Source organism: Bos grunniens, chromosome 26 (assembly GCF_055505025.1).
Source record: "Bos grunniens cultivar Pamir isolate PY7600 chromosome 26, Bosgru_T2T1.0, whole genome shotgun sequence".
NCBI classification, from domain to species: domain Eukaryota; kingdom Metazoa; phylum Chordata; class Mammalia; order Artiodactyla; family Bovidae; genus Bos; species Bos grunniens.
Window position 1 is genome coordinate 34612056 of NC_141190.1, and position 19131 is coordinate 34631186.

General features: G+C 48.7%; 1 protein-coding gene across 11 annotated transcripts in view; it reads right to left on the reverse strand.

Moving 5' to 3' along the window:
• The window catches only part of AFAP1L2 (actin filament associated protein 1 like 2), a 144738-nt gene that overhangs the window by 92878 nt on the left and 32729 nt on the right, over positions 1 to 19131 (reverse strand). For 2 of the 11 annotated variants that reach the window (XM_086377746.1, XM_086377740.1), the window contains exon 2: positions 15562 to 15615. The exons of the other annotated variants lie outside the window; for them this stretch is intronic. In XM_086377746.1, coding sequence (XP_086233872.1) covers positions 15562 to 15615 — 54 coding nt within the window. The remainder of the gene's footprint in view (positions 1 to 15561; positions 15616 to 19131) is intronic. 11 annotated transcript variants of the gene reach the window in all.

A 19131-nucleotide genomic window follows, 5' to 3' on the forward strand; every position in this document is an offset into this window, starting at 1 on the left:
TTTCAGATTATAAATTTCTGCTACATACGCATATTTGATAATAAACATGTATGACTTTTGCCACAAAAAAAACAGACATAAAATTACTACATGAACTCCTTACTGAGCGAAATAACAGTTTGAAAAATGTAGCTGCTGTTTACACTATTTTAAAGTAACTTCATTAGAAAAAAAATGAAAATAACAAAAAGGGAAAGAAAGACTGAATTTGCCTAGTTGGGCCTTTTATCCCTGGCTTGGAATGCTGATCTTTTATCTTTGTTTTGGAAAGTCAGCGGAGATGCAAGTGCAGAGGGGAGGTTGGAGGCAGAACTTGGTGAAAGGGGGTCCCGTGGATGCCCAGCCTGAGGCTGGCAGCGCTGAGATACCGACTCCCAGCCCCTAGGCCAGAAGTCCTCACTGGTTCCACCTAACTCTCTTCCCCACCTTCTCCTTCTCCATCATTCCTTCTGATCTGGCTACAGGAGCAATGAAGCAGACAGATTCTGGCAAGGAACCAGGATCAGGGTCTTTTCAAATGAGTTGGCTGTTCGCATCAGGTGGGCAAAGTATTGGAGCTTCAGTGTCAGTTCTTCCAATGAATATTCAGCGTTGATTTCCTTTAGGACCTTCTAGAAGGCAGTACTGAAGAGGTGGACTCCTTCACAATGATGTGGGGCCTTTCTCAGCAGCCATGAATCCCATCCTTCTCTCTCTTTCTTGCTGCATCCAGCCCCCCAAGCTCCACCGCTGTTTGGAGGCTTCCTTTGCTGAATCAATGGCATCTTGTCTGTAGTCTTGACCCAGCTCCAAGTGATGAACCAACTTCATTGGGAGTGTCTGCTGAGGGCTCTCTGAGAAGGGCCATTGTTCCCCCTACACTTGTCCAAAGCCTCCATTTAGGGACGGCTGTGAGCGTGGATGGAGGACATTCATCACTGGGAACATTTGCCAACAAATGAGAGACAGCTGTTGGGCTCCAAGGGCGTGTGGCTGAATGTTGCCTGTGGTGAGATTTATTTTTCCAAATGAGAATAGCCCCACTTATCTTTTCTCCTTCCAAATTCTAAGATATGGGGAAAAGGCTCACCTTCTCCCTTATGTGTCATAATCCATGGCCATCCCACTAATTACAGGGTGTGCAAGGCATCATGGGAGCACATTAGCAAACAAACAGTGTGCACGCTGCACCCACAGCTGCCTCCAGGCCCATAGGGAGATGTGGCCGGGGACCATGCCCTGCCTCTCCTGACCCTCCATGTGCCCACAGCAGGGCGGTGTCCGCACACTCAGCAGGGACTCCTGAAGGCTGGTTGCAAAGAGGCAGATGGGAAACTGGGCAGGAACTCCTGGGAATTACCAGGGACAAAGTGAATGCCTGCTTATGTGCCAAACACTCTGCTGTGCATCTTAGGGCCTATAAAATTAGCTGTGGAGACATGGCAGGGATACGAGGAACAGAGACCACATATGCCAGCCCAGGGAAGTGCTGACTGGGTCCCATGTGGAGCCTGAGCAGCTGGAACAAGATGTGATCAGTGCAAGCTGGCTTTCCGAGGCAGGGGTGGTAGACGAGGTGGGTGTGAGTACCAAAGGGAGGAGGGATGGGAGCATATATTCCCCATCATAAAGAACAGCAGAAGCACAGGTCTGGCTGGGCCAGCTAAGGATACAAGAGGGAGTCAGGACACCCAGAAGCCAGGCACACAGAGGAGCCTGCTTTTAGAAAAGACTATTTCATCAGCCAGGGTTCTCTGCAGAGATAGCCAAGCTTCAGCTGTGAGCAATGTTGGGGAATCCTCCTCCCCATCCCAAAGGGATAGACCAAGATGCAGCCAGGAGACGCAACACCCCATTTAACAACAGATTTAAATACGGATGCAGCTGGTTTGAAGCCACCTGAGGATGGAGACCATGTCTAGCTTGATCAAGCTACACCAAGAAGCAGAATGCATTCTGGAGTCTGATGGAGCTGGGTTTGGATCCTGCTGGACTGGCAGTGAGGTTTTGCTTGGGCTGCATCTGGCTTCAATTTCCTCCATCCACAGAATAAGGACAATAATGTTTACTGCTGGATTCCTGCCGCCCCACCCCCACCCCCAGTTCTGATTCTGTGCGCCTGGAATAAGATGAAAGTGTCTGATGGAAAAGCTCTGGGAAGCCTCTTATTAACATTCTCAGCTCAGCCTAACTCAGGGAAGCAAGTCTCTGCATTCCAGGGGACTTCTCCCCCAGCAAAGCAATGCCAAGAATGTCATGGAGGATTCAAAGATGCTTCTCCTATCACAACTCTCCCAGGCATGTGGCTTCCCCAGGGAGGCTACAGGTACCTGTTGGAGGGCGCAGCAGTGGCAGGTGACAGGTTCTCACGGCCACCTCCCAGGAGGATTTAGGGACTAAATGAGATGGTGAGAACAAAATGCCCAGGGGAGAGAGGCTACCGCTGAACCTGTGAACACAGCCACTACCAGATGCAGGCTGAGAGGCTGACAACTCACCTTCTGGTAGAAACAGCTTCTTATTCAGTAGCTGTGTGACATTTAAGGCTCAGGCCCTCAGTTACCCCATGGAGAAAACCACTCTCTTAAGATTTCCAACACATCTCACTGGGATATCCGTGAAAGGTAAAAATGGAACACCCATTGAAATAAGAAGATACTGGTATTAATTATTGTTTTTCATAATCACTATAATCACTCTTGTTAGTTGCGCAGTTGTGTCTGACTCTTTGCGACCCCATGGACTGTAGCCTGCGGGGCTCCTCTGGCCATGGGATTCTCCAGGCAGGAATAATGGGAGTGGGTTGCCATTTCCTTCTCCAGGGGATCTTCCCAACCCAGGGATCGAACCTGAGTTTTCTCACATTACAGGCAGATCCTTTACTGTCTGAGCCACCAGGAAAGTTTTCATAATCATTATAAACACCCTTGATGCTCCACTTAAAAATCAAGAAGGTGGCTTCCTCCCCGAGGGAAGCAGTGCTGGAAGTCAAGAGAGGTCAGGTGTGTGAGTCCCTGGCAGCCCAGCCCTACCCAGGGAGCAGCTGCCAGGAGGCCCGAGGCTCCCTGCGCCCAGCAGAACCCCGTTGCCAGGCCAGCAAGCAGCAACCTGGGATGAGTGTCTCTGAGCAAATGTTCTCGTGGGGTTGCAACTGGTATTCAAGCTATGTGGGCACCGGTTCCCCATGACTGCAGAGGGCTTGTCACCCTCCTCATCTCATAGTTGGCTCTCAGCACAGAAGGGTCTACTGCCTACAGGACTGACATGAATGTCACCAGCTCTTACTGAGACGTAACTGCTGACCATGATTCCACACCTCACCATCCCTCCCAGCAGCCAATCTCAAACACGTTCCCACCATGACCAAGAAAACACACCGTTTGGCCAGGGTTGAGAACTAGTCAGGCACAACTAGCAATGCCTAAGGAAGCGCCAAGGATTTCCCTTTGCCTGTCATGCAATTCCCAGTCTAGCACTGAAAAAAATCACCTTTCATATATGTTCAGTGTTCTTTAGATTTCAGGACACACTCATGCACGCTTTTCATTCGACTTCCCAACAAGCCTGGGAAGGGAGTAGAGTGGTGATTACTATAGATGGGGTTGCAGAGTCGGACATGACTTAGTGACTGAACAACAAAAAAATTGAGGCTGGGGTGACAGGGGAGTAACGAGGCACAGTGTTCTCATATCAGTGGGTTCAGAAATAGGAAATGGCTCATCTGCAAGGATCAGCTTGCCCCTCCCCAATACTAATGGTTGCATTACTGAAAGCAGAGGCTTCAGGCATCAGAAATAAACATGGAAGACCCATGGCAAATGCAACCCAGTGTCTTGTTCCACCACCACCTACCACCTATAATTAGCATTGTGGGGCTCTGACCATGTGCTGTACCTACGGAGAAGTACAAGATTTCACTCAGTTCTTACAAACCTCTAAGGAAGAGGGTAATCAGTCGTTTTCAGATAAAGAAATGAGGGCTCAGAGAGGGCAAGTAACCGCTCGACACTGCAAGCATGCGAGCTGGATACAAACCAGGCCAGCATAAACGTGCCACTTTCGACCATGATTATATTCGCTGCAACTGGCACAGGGCAGAAATAAAGCAGTCAAGGCCTCTTAGAGGGAGAAGCAATACAGAGATGTTGGGTCAAATGGAGATCAAACAGCTGCTTGCCTTCCGTGGCTTTGCCTGGTGGGGAGGATGCGAGATCACCAGTCGTGAACCTCAGGTACCTGGCCTATGCCTGCTACCAACGAGCTGTGTACCTGCGGGCTTTCTCTGTGCCCAGTGCCCGCCTCACCTGCGGGCTTTCTCTGTGCCCGGTCCCCCCCTCAGAACCCACTTCAGTGAAGTGTGGAAAACTGGAACAGGTCTGTAGCACCTCAATCTCTTCAGAGAAGTACGAAGAATATTCTTTTAGGATGTGCTTGGATTTTTGCTGTGGAATAGAAGACTGGTGGTAACCTACCCATTTGTAAGAGGCAGTGGGTGACTGGGAAGCTAAATTTGGACTGCTTGTGAAGCGTTCTCAGAATACAACCCAAGCTGCCGGCTCTTCAACCTCATCCCTCTCCACTATCCCTTTGCTGATGGTCTGCTTCCAGGCCCCATCCCCTAAATCCATATCATATGAGATCTTGATGATCTCAGGACCTTTGTACCTGCTCTCCTCTCTGACTGGAACTCCTAACCATCTTCTCCACATAGCAGCTTCCCCCTCATTTAGGTCTCAACCCAAATGTCATCTCAGAGAGATTCTCTGTGATCACCCTGACTGATATTGGGACCACTCCCTCCCCCTGCCAATTACTTTCACAACATCCTGTTTTTCATGTTACTTACTGCTATTTGAAAGTATCCTTTTTTGGGGGGGGGTGTGGCTCTTCTATGCAGCATGTGGGGTCTTAGTTCCTCAACCAGGGATCAAACCCATTCCCCCTGCAGTGGAAGCACGGAGTCTTAACCACTGAACCACCAGGGACGTCCTAAAAGTACCCTTTTTTAGAACTGTGCTTGCTTGCTCCTGGTCTGCTTTCTTCCTCTAGAATGTAAGCTCCATTATGACAGGAGCCTCGTTAACACTGTGTCCAGCTTTATCTCAACATCCTGATGACACCTGACACACGATGAAGCTCAAAAAATGCCTACAGTGTGAACACCTGGAAATTCGCCCACTGTGTGTCTGTGTTCAGTCATGTGCAACTCTTTGCAACCCCACAGACTGTAGCCCACTAGGCTCTTCTCTCCATGAAATTTTCCAGGCAAGAATACTGGAGTGAGTTCCTGTTTCCTTCTCCAGAGGATCTTCCTGATGTAGGGATCAAACCCATGTCTCCTGAGTCTCCTGTACTGGCAGGCGGATTCTTTACCACTGAGCCACCAAGGAAGCTCAAACCCTGGGGCTGATGCTTGAACTTGAAAGAACAGAAATGATGATCTGCACTGTTCCATCACTGAGGCACACACATTCCAGTGAACCCAGGAACAAGCAATGCAGGTCTAGAGACTGGGGTGGTTGTAGCCGGTGACAACTGAACTTGGTCAATAAATGGAAGGTCAGATGAAGAACAGTTAGAAAAAAGACATCAGTGCAAGAGAAAGAATGATGGGAAAGCAATCAAACGAGCAGAGCCCAAATCAGGGATTTGTCCCTTCTCTGAAAACCTGAAGTCTTGGTTCTTGGCTTTTACACACAGTTGAATTCGCTGCCCCCTATTCCCCAACTGAGCCACAGCCAAGAGAGTCAGTTCTTCTGCCCACACTCACAAGACCCTGGGAAGCTCCAGGTTCTGCCTCCTGGGCCCAGGCAGCCTTGCAGAGCACACTCTGGGCAGAGCAGAATTGGGCAGTGGTCTCCCTGGTCCAAGCTCAGTCAGTAAAGAATCTGCCTGCAATACAGGAGACCGGGGTTCAATCCCTGGGTTTGGAAGATCCCATGGAGAAGAAAATGGCAACCCCCTCCAGTATTCTTGCCTGGGGAATTCCATGGACAGAGGAGCCTGGTGGGCTACAGTCCACGGGGCCACAAGAGTTGGACACAACTTAGCAACTAAACTACCACCTCCCTGGTCCACATGGCTCTTTACCACACACATCTTTGGCTCTCAAAAAGACTTACAGGACAAATAGGTCTATTTCAAGTAGATACAGAGATGGAACAAAAAATTTCAGGGCCAACTTTGTCCAGATCAAGGAAACCCCAGACCTGTTGTGGAAGAAGCAATTGCTCTCATTTGAATGCACTGATTTTGAGTGAATATTCCCATCTCCTTGGTGGACAGAAGCAAAAATGAATGGCTGTACAGAGTCTAGCAACTTTGTGTCCAACAAACCATGTACTAGAAATATCCAACTCTAATGCCTTCAAGAGTCAATCTGATAAACCTGTGGACATCAGCTCTAGGCTGTGACTTGTATGTACTTATGAGCAATCTGAATCCAAAGATGACTCCAGGTGCTCAGAGTGGCTGGAGGTGGAAATGAAAAATAACAACTATTAAAAGCCAGCTCTACCAATCCCAGGCTTCTCTGAGGCAGGGTTATAAGCATCCCCTTCCCTCATGACCATATAGGCTGCTAATCACTGCTACGGATCTCTGGTGTGTATTGTAAAGGTTATCTGTTATCACAACCTCACAAGCAAAGAGTCTCGGACAGCCCAACAATTAGTAAGAAAGAAGCGGCCTCCCACTAACTCTTCCGCATGGTGGTGAGACAAGTACCCACCCCCTCCACCTCTCCATAGCACATGCTTGCACTCCTGGCTGTTGCCATCACTGTGCCAATTCTGGCATCAACAGCAGATGACAAGCAACCTCTTACCAATGTCCTTTCATCCCCGTATTCCATTACCCACCACTCAACAGAGATGATGGTCTGTTGGGTTGGCCAAAAAAGTTCATTTGGGTTTTTCCAGCCCATCTGACAGAAAAATGTGAACAAACTTTTGGGCCAACCCCATATCATGTACTTTTTTGTATGTGTTCCTGCTCCATGAGTACTGCTCTATTAATTCTTAATGGCCTGAAAGGCTGCAATTGTCAAGTGTGCTATTCTGCTTCTTACCTCCCTGCTGGCACTTTGCCTTAAAGAGCCCTCTATTTTTCTAGATGGACATCTAATTCATTGCTTCTATTGCTACTTAATTTTCTAGAACGTACATCTGCTATCATCATTCACCCAGACACCAAGACCACTTCCTGCTCTTCACCACTGCACATAACACTGCAAAGGTCATTTTCAACCCTGCCTAGAGTGGGCCCATGCAGAAAGTTCTGAGTGGGTTCTGAGAACACTCGGCCTCCTCAGTTCTTCACTTCCGCCAGCCTCCTGGGTGGCTGTTCTGGCTGGTTTCACTCTGATAAGTAAAGGAGGCCGAGTGAGCATTCCTTCAGGTGTTCATTAACATTTTGGAGGCTCCATCACCTGTAAACTCCCATTCACACCCTTTATTCACCTTCTTTTCTGCTGAGATTTCTGCCTTTTTCTGGCTGATGTGCATCAGTTCCTTGTATATTCTAATTGTTAACCCCCTGAAGCTTTTAGATTGTAAATATCTTTCTCTTTTATTTCATCTGCCTACTACCTTTATCAGGATGCCCACTAATGACCAGAAGGCCTTCATTTTGATGCAATCAAACTTAGAAAACTTGAGGACGACAACCATTTCTCAATCATACAATACCATACATGAGCACTGACAATACATCACCCATGCAGTTAGGTGCTGTGGACACAAAGAGGAATAATGGCTTTTGACCTTTGATCTTTCAGTCTCCCGGGCACACAGACTTTCCATCAACTGTAATATGGACCTGATGACCATGGCAGGTCAAGTAAGGTGCAGTAAGGGGTTAAAGGCTTCAGGGCGTTGGGGTCAAGGTCAAGGCTGAATGACCCTTGCAGATAAGCCTGGCTGGCAGTCTTGAGGGGAGAACATTCCAGGTTAAAGGAACAGCATTTGCCAAGGTCCAATTGGGAAAGCACAAGGAATCCAGAATGGCTGAGACATAGAACAAGGTGAGAAATAGCCATAGGAACTGCACAAATAGGCAAGCCTATTGCAGAAGGAGCTCGGACTTTTTCCAGCAGCACACATCTTCCCACTCTACTCACAGAGTTGCTTTAGACACTGCTTGCCTTCAAGAAAGAGGGCGTGGGTCAGGGACCCTAAGAAATCTGGGCTCACCTTAGCTACAGACCAAGGTGTTGAAGTCTAAGAGAAACCCAGAGACATAATATTCTAGAAGGAAAAGGTTCATTAGCATTCAAGTTAAGCTACCAAGGTCTACCTCTCCAATGAGACACCCATTGGACAGGTCTAGATTATCCCTAATGCAATGAAGACTTCCCTTCCTGGCCTCAGCCAGAAGCTGCTCCAGCTGCAGCTCTTGCCTTGACAAAAGTTCTCAGCCACAGAATTCCCCAACTGCCAACTGCGCTTGTGCCGGAAATGTACCCAGGAAAGTCATTAGTGACACAACAGAATCTCACCCAGGACCCCACCAGGATCTCTGCCAGCCAGCTGTTTCCTCCTGAAGCTAAACCATTTTTACACCCAGTAATGGTGATGTTTAAGGGGGGGTGGGGGGGAAGCCATTTGTAGACAATAGTTTGCTCCAAGCTGTTTGACTGGTCGTATTATTTCCAGCCAGAGAATAAATCCGCAAGCATGGATGAAGACACAGAGGAAAGCTGTGCAAGATTCAGGGATGGGTTAAGGCCTGGGGCGGGGGAGGGGTCAAGGTGTCAAGGCTGAGTGAGCCGTCGGATAAGCGTGGCACCTGGACGTTACTCTACCCAGCAGAACACATCCTCTTTGCACTCTCAATTTCTTTCAACCTGCCTCAGCCCCCCGGGGGGCAGAAAAATAAATCTTGTTGTAGGACATCAATCTTATTCTTTAAAGACATTGCTGCTGCTGCTGCTAAGTCACTTCAGTCATGTCCGACTCTGTGCGACCCCACAGACGGCAGCCCACCAGGCTCCTCCATCCCCAGGACTCTCCAGGCAAGAACACTGGAGTGGGTTGCCATTTCCTTCTCTAATGCATGAAAGTGAAAAGTGAAAGTGAAGTCTCTCAGCTGTGTCTGACTCTTTGTGATCCCAGGGACTGTAGCCTACCGGCTCCTCCGTCCATGGGATTTTCCAAGCAAGAGTACTGGAGTGGGTTGCCATTTCCTTCTCCACTTTAAAGGCATTAGGTAAATAGCTTTAGGAAATTTTGAGAAAATGGGGCTGATCATCACCTGACATCTCTTCCCCAAGACACACACACACCACACACACATGACCAAATCATGCCTGATGCCAGTGAAATGAATGAGCTTATTAGCTTCTTCCCCCAGCTGATAGGTATGTTAAGAGCTGCAAGGGTGCAAAGATGGGAGAAGCCAGACCCCCAGCATCAGTGCCCCTCTACGTTCTCCAACAGACCTAAGGTGTTCTCTAACACAAGCCCTGCTCTGACTTCCAATTGTACTTCTAGGGCCAGGGAAGTAAGCAAGTGCCCAAAGCCGCCTACACACACTTTAGAGGCCTCCTGCTTAGAACAAGAGTCCCGCCTGCCAGTTGCCAAGCCTGCGTCAGGAGTCCAGCTGCACTTAAGAAACGAGGCTGAGACTGACCTGAAACTTGCCCTGGTTAGTGGGGCCCCGGTTCTCACACATAGAATGCGGGCCTCTCTCTCTGCTCCTCTCATCCACAGCAACACATCAGGGCCTCCCTGCAGACTTGGGGCCCTCACCTCAGGGTCAGGCGAGTAGAAACCCCACTCACTTATGAAAGAGCCCCTCCCCCAGCCTGAGTGGAGACCTGGGGGGTGAAGGCATGAGAGGGAGTCTTGCTTCAGAGGATTTGATCTCAAAAGCAACAGACTCAATTCTGTCTCGGAGAACAAGACGACCTTCCCCACTCTCGAGGGAACCAGTGCGTGGCCAGCCGGGAGCGACACCTGGATCCCATAACTCCGCTCGGAGATTCGCTCCCAGCCCGAACTGTTTACAATTACATACACCAAACCAGCATCAGATGGGCGGGAGATGGATGCTTGCCCACAGGGAAGCCAGGAGGTCAATGGGAAAAAATTATTTTAGTTCAATGCTGAGCCTTCATGTTTGGAACGTTATCCAAACTGTGGTGATGTTCCCATGCTCCCCCTGTGCGGATGCCAGGCCGTCCTCTGATGTTCATTTTCAGGGAGCCTGGGATGGCAGTGGGAGGAGCCCCACTCAGGGCTGAGACTGTTTCTTCCACCCCTTGAAGGTTAGCAGGTCATGGGGCTGTTTAAGGACCCACAGAGAGAGGGTGAGAACTCTCCCAGGAATCCTAGTCACCATGACCAGTCACATTAACCTGCACTAGGTCAGGTGGTATGGGTTAGCAAGTGGCTGGACCACAAGGGTTGGGAAAGGGGGCCTTCTCTACAGCAGGCAGTGTGCAGCGACACTCTCTAGGGCCTGATGAAGCAGTTAGGGACTGCACGGAACAGATTTCACTCAGGCCTCCTCTTCCTAGAAGGAATGAGATGCTCCTTGATGGGCTGGGAGCGTGCCCCACTTCCCATCCTGCCTCTGAGGTCATCAGCTCCCCCCTCCACCCCCAGTGAAGCCTGGGATTCAAGCCTTGGCTGCTAGAAATGACAGCAGAGACCTGGGGCCAAGGCAAAGCTCTCTTTCTGGGGCTTTCTGACCTTAGGCTCATGGGGAAGGTCCCTTTTCTAAAGGAGACCTGAACAGAACTCAGAGAGGAAAAAAAAATGAAAAAGTCAAAAGGAAGAGAATAAAAGAATCAAAGAAGAGAGTGGGGGTGGTTGGGAGAAAACAGAGGGAGCAGGGAAGAGAAGGTTGAACGCACAGGAGCAGCTGTGAGGCTGTGTGCACCCAGGAGGGGTCCTGCAGGACCCAAAACGCACTCACACTTGCCTCTGATGGTGCTGTCCTCAAACCGACCTGCTTGGCCACAGCCTAACTTTCAGGGCACCTGGGATGTTACTGATGGGACCAGGGAAAGACTTTCACTGTCTCCAGTGAGACACGAGTCTCAGCCCAGCTCTGGTACCCTCGGGACTCTCAGGAAACCCTCTAGGGCTCCAGACACCCCACTATCACTGAACCTAGGCAACCGCACTGGACTGTCAGACACACCATGACCCTCAGCCACAGCTCCAGCAAAATTCCTCACAGAGACCCCATCTCCAAAACACGCCGAAAGACACACCATCCAACTCTGCCCTGACTGTCATGGACTGGCTGCACTGCATCAGGCATTTAAGCCACAGGCTGTCTGATACTTACTGCTTCTGCCCAAGCTCTGCCACATCACCACCCTTTATTTCATTACACGGGTGCAGGAAACTGTCAAGCAGAAGCCCTGCTTGCGGGGAGCGGGGGTGGGCAGGCGGGGGCGGTTGTGTGGCTCTGCTGATGGAAGTACCTCGTGGTGGTATCCATCTTCACTGTGTCAAAAAAAAAAAGTGCTAGAAGGGGATGCCACAAAAGGTCCAACAAGGCAGAGGGCAGTAGGGTGGTGATCATCCCAGGCTCATAAGAAATCCGGGATTACACATGGGATATCTACCCTCAAGGAGACCCAAGAGCACGAAGATGAAGACACGATGTCCCTGGCAAACCCTCCACCCAATAGGTCCCAGCTCTGCTATGAGGGACACCCAGCACCCTCCGAGTTCCTTCCTAAAGGCCCATATTTGAATTTTAGTAAATCAGCTCAATATGTTCAAGGACTTTGGGTATTAAATAAAAGAAGTCAGTGAAGTCTACAAACAATAAGCTCATTCAACACAATCTTTTTTCTCCCCCATCTGGGGACTTGAATACAGTTAACATGAATAAATCCTGTTGTGTAAAAACTGGGAGAGAGGAAAGGGGGGCATGGAGGATGGAAGGAAGTGGCAGGACTCCCATTTGTTGGTCTAAGAGAAAGGCTAAGACAGAACCCCAAAAAATGCCAGCATGCCAAGGTAGCCCAGGGAGACGGTGGTAACACTTTGCAGTTGAGGTAAGGAAGTATCTGGAATTTCCCCACCTATGCATTCCCAGTTTCTCTGCAGAACTCAGACTAATACTCATGTTTGCACTCAACCTAGAAGTGGGCCCTTGGGCAGCCCCAAAGCTCGCCACAAGCCAGGCCTGACAACGTATCAGGGAAGATTCTCTGCAGATATGCACAAGTATTTCCTGCCTCTTTCCCACCCTCGTTAGTCCTCCAACATAGTTGAGACCATTAGGACTAGACTGCAATTATTCGATTATTATTCTGTTTATTATTCAGGAATTCTTCCTAAATACCCCAAGAACAGGTGGAACAGCCTCTGTGGGTAATTAGCGTCCTGGACACACTTATGATTAAGAAGAGTTGCGTGTGTGAAATTCTACAGCGTAATTCACCGTTAAAAGTCATCTGGGCCCATGCGGTCCTCACGGATGAAGGTTCTACAGCCTTCCAACCCGCTGTACTTAACAAAAAGGAGAAGACACAGAGTCAGCTACCGGGGTCATAGAGCCAGACACCGTTCACCTGCGTAACAAGCCAATTCGACTTGGGGTTTGAGTTTTTAAGAAATGGGGAACCACTAAGCTCTTCGGATTCCATTAGGACCACCAGATGAATACTTCCTCATTTGTGTGGGATCCCATATCCCCCCCCGGGCTGGTGAGCAAGCACCAGTGCTGGTTGTTCATCACAAGGTTTTTTTCCTGCTTGGAAACAAGAGTTGTTGCTGTTGTTCAGTTGCTAAGTCTTGTCGGAAAAAGACGTCTTGTTTCCCACAGGGGTTAGCTTTCTAACCCCTTACCTGGCATGAGGCTAGGTGCGTTATTTTGCTAACTCATGCATTCTCCCTGCTCAGAATCAATCCTATCTAGCATAGACACGCAGGACTGCCAAAAAAACAAAACGTTGGCCGGGAAATAACTATGGTGCAGACTTGGGTACTCAATTCCAATTCAATAACTTCATTGGTGGAAAAAAACAAACTTGCAGCAGAAAAGCTGCCAAAGTTAATACATTAGAGCCATGTGTGTGCAGCAGAAGAGTTCCCAGGGTGGGAACCCGGGGCGAAGGCTTCAATATTCCATGACCTTCCTGGGCACATCTGCTGCCTGGGTTTTAGGAGATCAGCTTTTCCTTTTCTCTCAATAGAAGAGATTCCACCATTACCCTGGTTGTGCCTCACAGACAAATCTCTTGCATGTAAGTTACCATCAAGTAGTCATTTGTTTTGTACCTGAATTGTTCACCTTCTGCTGCACCTCCAGACGGCTGCAGGCATGACCACACCAAGACCTCAGATTCTATTTACGACCCATGATGGCCAACCACACGCTCAATGGATTCTCCATCTTACACCACAGTGTCATAAATGGCTAGGGTTTGTTTTAAGGTCAGCTTTCTGGAGGTATAATTTACACAAAGGGCGAAAACAAAACTGCCCTGTTGATTGCACAGTTCTAAACTATATAACCAACTCTGCGACACAGATTCAAGAAATGAAGATTTCTATCATTTTAGAAATTTCCTTCAAGCCCCTCTGTGGTGAAGCCTTTGTCCCCGCCCTAGCAACTACTGACCTGTTTTCCTTTCGGACAGTTTGGCCTTTTCCAGAAAGTCACGCAAATGGAATCACAGCGTGTAGGCTTTTCAAGTCTGGCTTCTCTCTCTTAGGACACTGGTGGTATCATGCAGCTACAAACTAAGTTCAAAGTGCTGGTTTTTAAGCTCTGGGCTTTTGCTTTCTTGTCAAAGAGACGAAATAGCTGGCTCCATTCATCTTTGCTGTGGAGTAACCACGTTTGATTTTGGAGAAGGCAATGGCACCCCACTCCAGTACTCTTGGCTGGAAAATCCCATGGACAGAGGAGCCTGGTAGGATGCAGTCCATGGGGTCGCTAAGAGCCGGACACGACTGAGCAACTTCACTTTCACTTTTCACTTTCATGCATTGGAGAAGTAAATGGCAGCCCACTCCAGTGTTCTTGCCTGGAGAATCCCAGGGACGGGGGAGCCTGGTGGGCTGCCGTCTATGGGGTCGCACAGAGTCGGACACGACTGAAGCAACTTAGCAGCAGCAGCAGCGGCAATCACATTTGACTTAGCCTTTAATAAAGCTGAGGCTTGGGAAAAAGGTGACCTAACCCACCAACTCCAGTCTGTCCGAGACTGAGGGATTTCCTGGGATGTGGCACTTTCAGTGGCAAAACCAGGAAAGTCCTGGGTAAACTGGGAGAGTTGGTCACTCTCCTTGGAAAAGCCACTCTAGGGGCAGGAATGCACATGGCCCCGCTCAGATTCCTCCTGGGAGCAGAAGGCTGCTCTCTTAGAGCTGACAGCCAGCCATCCTTCCCCCACTGAATCAGGAGCAGGCAGTCAATCTGCAATATGCTGGGACCGACCTGACCACACTCAATAGGCCTGCTGCTGTCTTTGAAGTCCCTGGGAGGGGCTCAGGGAAGTGAGAGGAGAACTCAGGGATCTGTTTAGGAAAAAAACAGGGCAGGGCTTCTGTTGCTGTCAGCACAACTTCCCCCTTGCCCTCCCTGGCAGATATTTAAGGTCCACAGAGAGACGGGACATGAGAATATGTTGGGCTCATCTGGTTTATAACCAGTACAATGTGTCCAGGGTAATGCAATTCATGTTCTTGACTTTTTCTATGCATTCTCCTTACTCCTCCCTTTCAGTGGAGTTTTTCATTAGTTTGAGACCATAGGGCTTCCCTGGTGGCTCAGACAGTAAAGAATCTGCCTGCAATTTGGGAGACGCAGGTTCGATCCTGGGTCAGGATGATCCCCTGGAGGAGGGCATGGCAACCTACTCCAGTATCCTTGCCTGGAGAACTCCATGGACAGAGGAGCCTGGCGGGCTACAGTCCATGGGGTCTCAAAGAGTCGGACACCACTGAGTGACTTTCACTTTCAGGGAGAAGGTGAGAGTCAAGCGACAGAAAATTAGTAAAGAGCTTGAGGTTCTTGTTAGAATGCAAGGGCCTCTCCTATATAAACTTAGTGAGACAGCAGAGGAATTCCTTGCCCTTCCAGCTGACCTCGAGGGAATTACATAGCTGCTCTGAGAAGCTAGGCGGCCTGGGAACAGACTAAGCAACCCCAGCTCAGAGCTTCCAGAAGCATGAGGGGCACAGCTGGTACCAAATTAACTGTGAGGACCACCCAGCCCCCGAAGAAGCCAGGAACTGGAGGGGTCAAAACCATGTCAGAGGTTTCCGGGTATCTGCTCCCCTGAATTAATATACAATTGCCCCTTACAAGTACAGCACAGCAGCTCTTACAAGTTATTCCACTAAGCAGCAGTTAGTAGTCTTTCTCCTCATTCGTACAGATGAGGAAGCAAGGCCAAGAGGGATTAAATGACTTGCCCAAGGTCGCACAGAGTTAGTGGCCAAAGACAGATTAGAACCCTGAGCCCCAGAGTGCCCAGGCCCGTGCCCAGCTCCAAAACATCCCTCAGAAATCGGTCCAGAGCATGGGCAGAGCCAGGTCTGTGCCCTCGGGAGCCCTGGAGGCCGGGTGAGCTGCTGCAGGGGGCACAGGCAGGCTCATACTCACAAGCAGAAACCTGCAGCATCCTTCTCTGCAGCAGCAGACAGCAACAGCCCTGTGCTGGAACAGACAGAAAGAGGCTCAAGTCGAGAAAGCCAAGGGAGGCCACCGTGGGCCTGCAGTCTCCACGTCTGGAATCTGGGTTTGAGATCATGCCTCATTTTCCTTGGTGCCCAGGGCTCCTATTGCCTGGAATTCATTCCTTCGCTCATTCCCCCATCATGTCCCAGACACTTACTATGTCACCTGGAGGTGCTCTAGGGCTGAGAGGGAGCCATCCTTGGAGGAGAGAAACATCCGTGTTTTGAACGGGTTTCAGGGCAGACAGACATAGAGACATATAATGATAAGACAATGTGACTTTAATTCAACAAACAGTTTCTGAGCACTTGGGATGTGCTGTACCTAAAATAGTGAGGGAACACACAGCAACTCAGGGAAGGCTTCCTGGAAGGGGCAGCATGTGGGCCGGAAGACTGAGAAGAGTTTCACTGAGCGGCTTAATCGTTTCCTGGCTAAAAGGACACTGATAAGGCAAGTGCCTGAAACTGTTCTGAGCACTTCTTTCTCAATAAGCCCTTGCTGTTATTAGAACAGGACTCTACCCATCAGAAACTCATTTCTCGGGGATCTCTTATCTGGGTTCTGACTTTCTGAGTTAATCTCTTTCATCTCAGTGGACCTGTCTCTCAAATGGGAGCGAATAATCCCGCGTCTTAGAGAGGCTCCGGGCTTCGGAGGCATGTTCACACAAAAGTCCTTGAGCCACAAATTCCTTGCACAGCTGATGGCATCCTCTTTCCCACCAAGGCTGCCGTGCTCCACTCTCAACAGGAAATTGGTTTTATTTATAAGAATCACAATCCTAAACTGACGTTTACTGGGCTGCTCACATTCCCTCTCTCACTTCCCTCCCCTCCCCAGGACACATTCACCCTCCAGAGATTCCTCAGTGACCACAGAGCAAGTAGCGCTGAAGAGTGCTCGGAAAACCGGATGGACAGATGCTGGAGACTGTTTCCTAGAAGGGGATACTGAGGCCTGGGGAGTGACTCACCCGACCAAGCAGAACCCGTGGGGCTCCCGGTTCCCAAAGAGCTGCCTCTTCCTTGCACCCTGACTGCTCTCCCTCCCGTTTCTGCCTAGGCTCTGGGAAGAAGTTCCATCTTCCCTAAGCTTGGGAAAAGCCTCCCATCTCTGGATGACAGAAGTCTTTAGAGAAACGCTTCCCATCATTAAAGGGATTTGGAAGAAAACTGGCACAGCTTCCTCAGCTTTGAAGCTCCTTGGCCCCTCCTGCCCTTTAATGGGGCTTGGAACCAGCCCAGTTCCGAGAGCGCTCGCCCCTTCTGAAAAGGGCAGGGGCCCAGAGCAGAATTCCCCCTACTCCTCCTGGCCTTTCAGCACCAAAGGTGACCTCTCAGGATTTGTTTCAGACCACTTCATTGCCAAAGCATCGAGGGCTCCCACACAAAGAGCTTCAAAGTCAGGAGGGTTCAGGTCAAGTACGATCATGAGCAAACCCCGAGCTTAGGAATCGGAAGCATCACATCGGAGACTGTTCTTCAGTAGCTTTCCCACAGCCTTTTAAAGCCTTTAAAAGCCTCGAGTAATTAAGTTAGATTTCTGCACCATCACAAAATTTGGTTAAACCACATCATGTAAGTATGGAAGAGGTATCTGTTTCACTCCACACTTGCTCTTAATTTTCCAGGTGAGGAAAGTGTTACATACTTTTTTCCAAAGGCTCGCATCATTGGCTACACCTTAGAATCACCCAGAGCTTTAAAAAACACACCACCTAAGCTGAACCCTTAAACCAATTAAATCAGAATGTCATGTGTGTGCACACGCACGCACGCTCACATTCATTTGAGTCTGACTCTGCAATCCCACGGACTGTAGCCCACCAGGTTCTTCTGTCCATGGAATTTTTCAGGCAAGAATACTGGAGTGGGTTGCCACTTCCTTCTCCCAGAATGTCTTGGATGGGGGTCATATTTTTTAAAGCTCCCTGAATATCTCCCACATGTGTCTAAAGTTAAGACCCTCTGCCTTAAGTAGAAATTTAATTGGAAAAACCTGAGCTCCTCGACAAGGAGGAACAACAAACTCAGATGACGCTTCTGAAGGTGAAACAAATACTATCAATCTGTTCATCCCTTTTAATTAGTTTTCCTTTTTCAGACCTTCCCTGGCCACCGATCGCATGATTCCCACATAAGCTTTCAAGTATTTTTACTGGCTTGACTCTTCACAGCTCATCTCTATCTTCCAGTGCCCAAGAATTAAGTGCCCTCTCCTGGCAATCAGGTGATCTGACTCAGAAACCAAAGCACACAGGAAAGGGATGATACACTTTTGACCAATTATTGTGATCCAAATTAAAGTGACTATCTCAACTGTGCATTTATGGCTCCAAGTGTGACGCAATTTCAGGAAGCTTTGGCATGGACTTCCAAGTGCAATCCACAGATAGTAGGTCAGTCACATTTGGCCCTGGACACACTCACCAGCTGGAAGAGCAGTAGGAACCAGAATCCTTGACCACATGGTGTGAGTTAAGCCAATGGGCTCATCCACAGGGACACAAGGATGCTCTTATGAGATTCATAAATACGTAAACACCCAAGGACGGGAACCATCTCAAAGCACCCCATAGGATTTAGCACAGCTTAGACAATAGCAAAGAAATTAACATGCAAAATACAGCAATTCTGCCATCACTTTCTAGGACAACTCTTATAAACGCTCTACCTCTCTGGGGAAGACACCCCCACATACTCTTTCCTCTACCACCTTGGTTTTACTTAGAACCATGGCTGTCTAGCGGAATGGCTTAGAAAGGATGAGGAGAAAGCCTGGAAGTATTTCTACATTACACACTGGGTGATATTCCAAAGACTCTCTACCTCCAGACATCTCTTTACATCTTAAGAGACAATGGAAAATCAGCCCAGAGCCTAAAAATGATAGGCTAGCTTTGGAGATGCACAATATGTAACATGCAGACTGGGGAATATGGAAAACAGTTTCTCCTGTACTGACTAATTTGTGAGATTTACAAATGAGAGAAAACACTTTGAGATTCTGGAGATGGTGATGAGGCAGTTTACCTATTCTTAAAAGTATCACAAACAATTCTTTACAATTATTACAAATGTTCTGAGACTCCAAGTACATCTTGCACTTCGATTTAATTTTGCTGTTAAAATCACGATGTGCCTAGTCATTTCATAATCATTCAATCTTACTTTTAAAAGAAAAAGGCCCTCAATCTCTGACAGGCAAGAGGAGACTCAGATACTAGAGGCTGCACTGGTTAATGGAAGACTGGGACCAACATACTTAATTTTATTTTGTTTGCAGTAATGCTTCCTAAGGCCCACTTGACTTCACACTCCAGGATGTCTGGCTCTAGCAAACCATCGTGGTTAGCCCGGTCAGTAAGATTTTTATGTGTAGTTCTTGCGTGTATTCTTGCCACCTCTTCTTGATCTCTTCTGATTCTGTTAAGTCCATACCATTTCTGTCCTTTATTGAGCCCATCTTTGCATGAAATGTTCCCTTGGTATC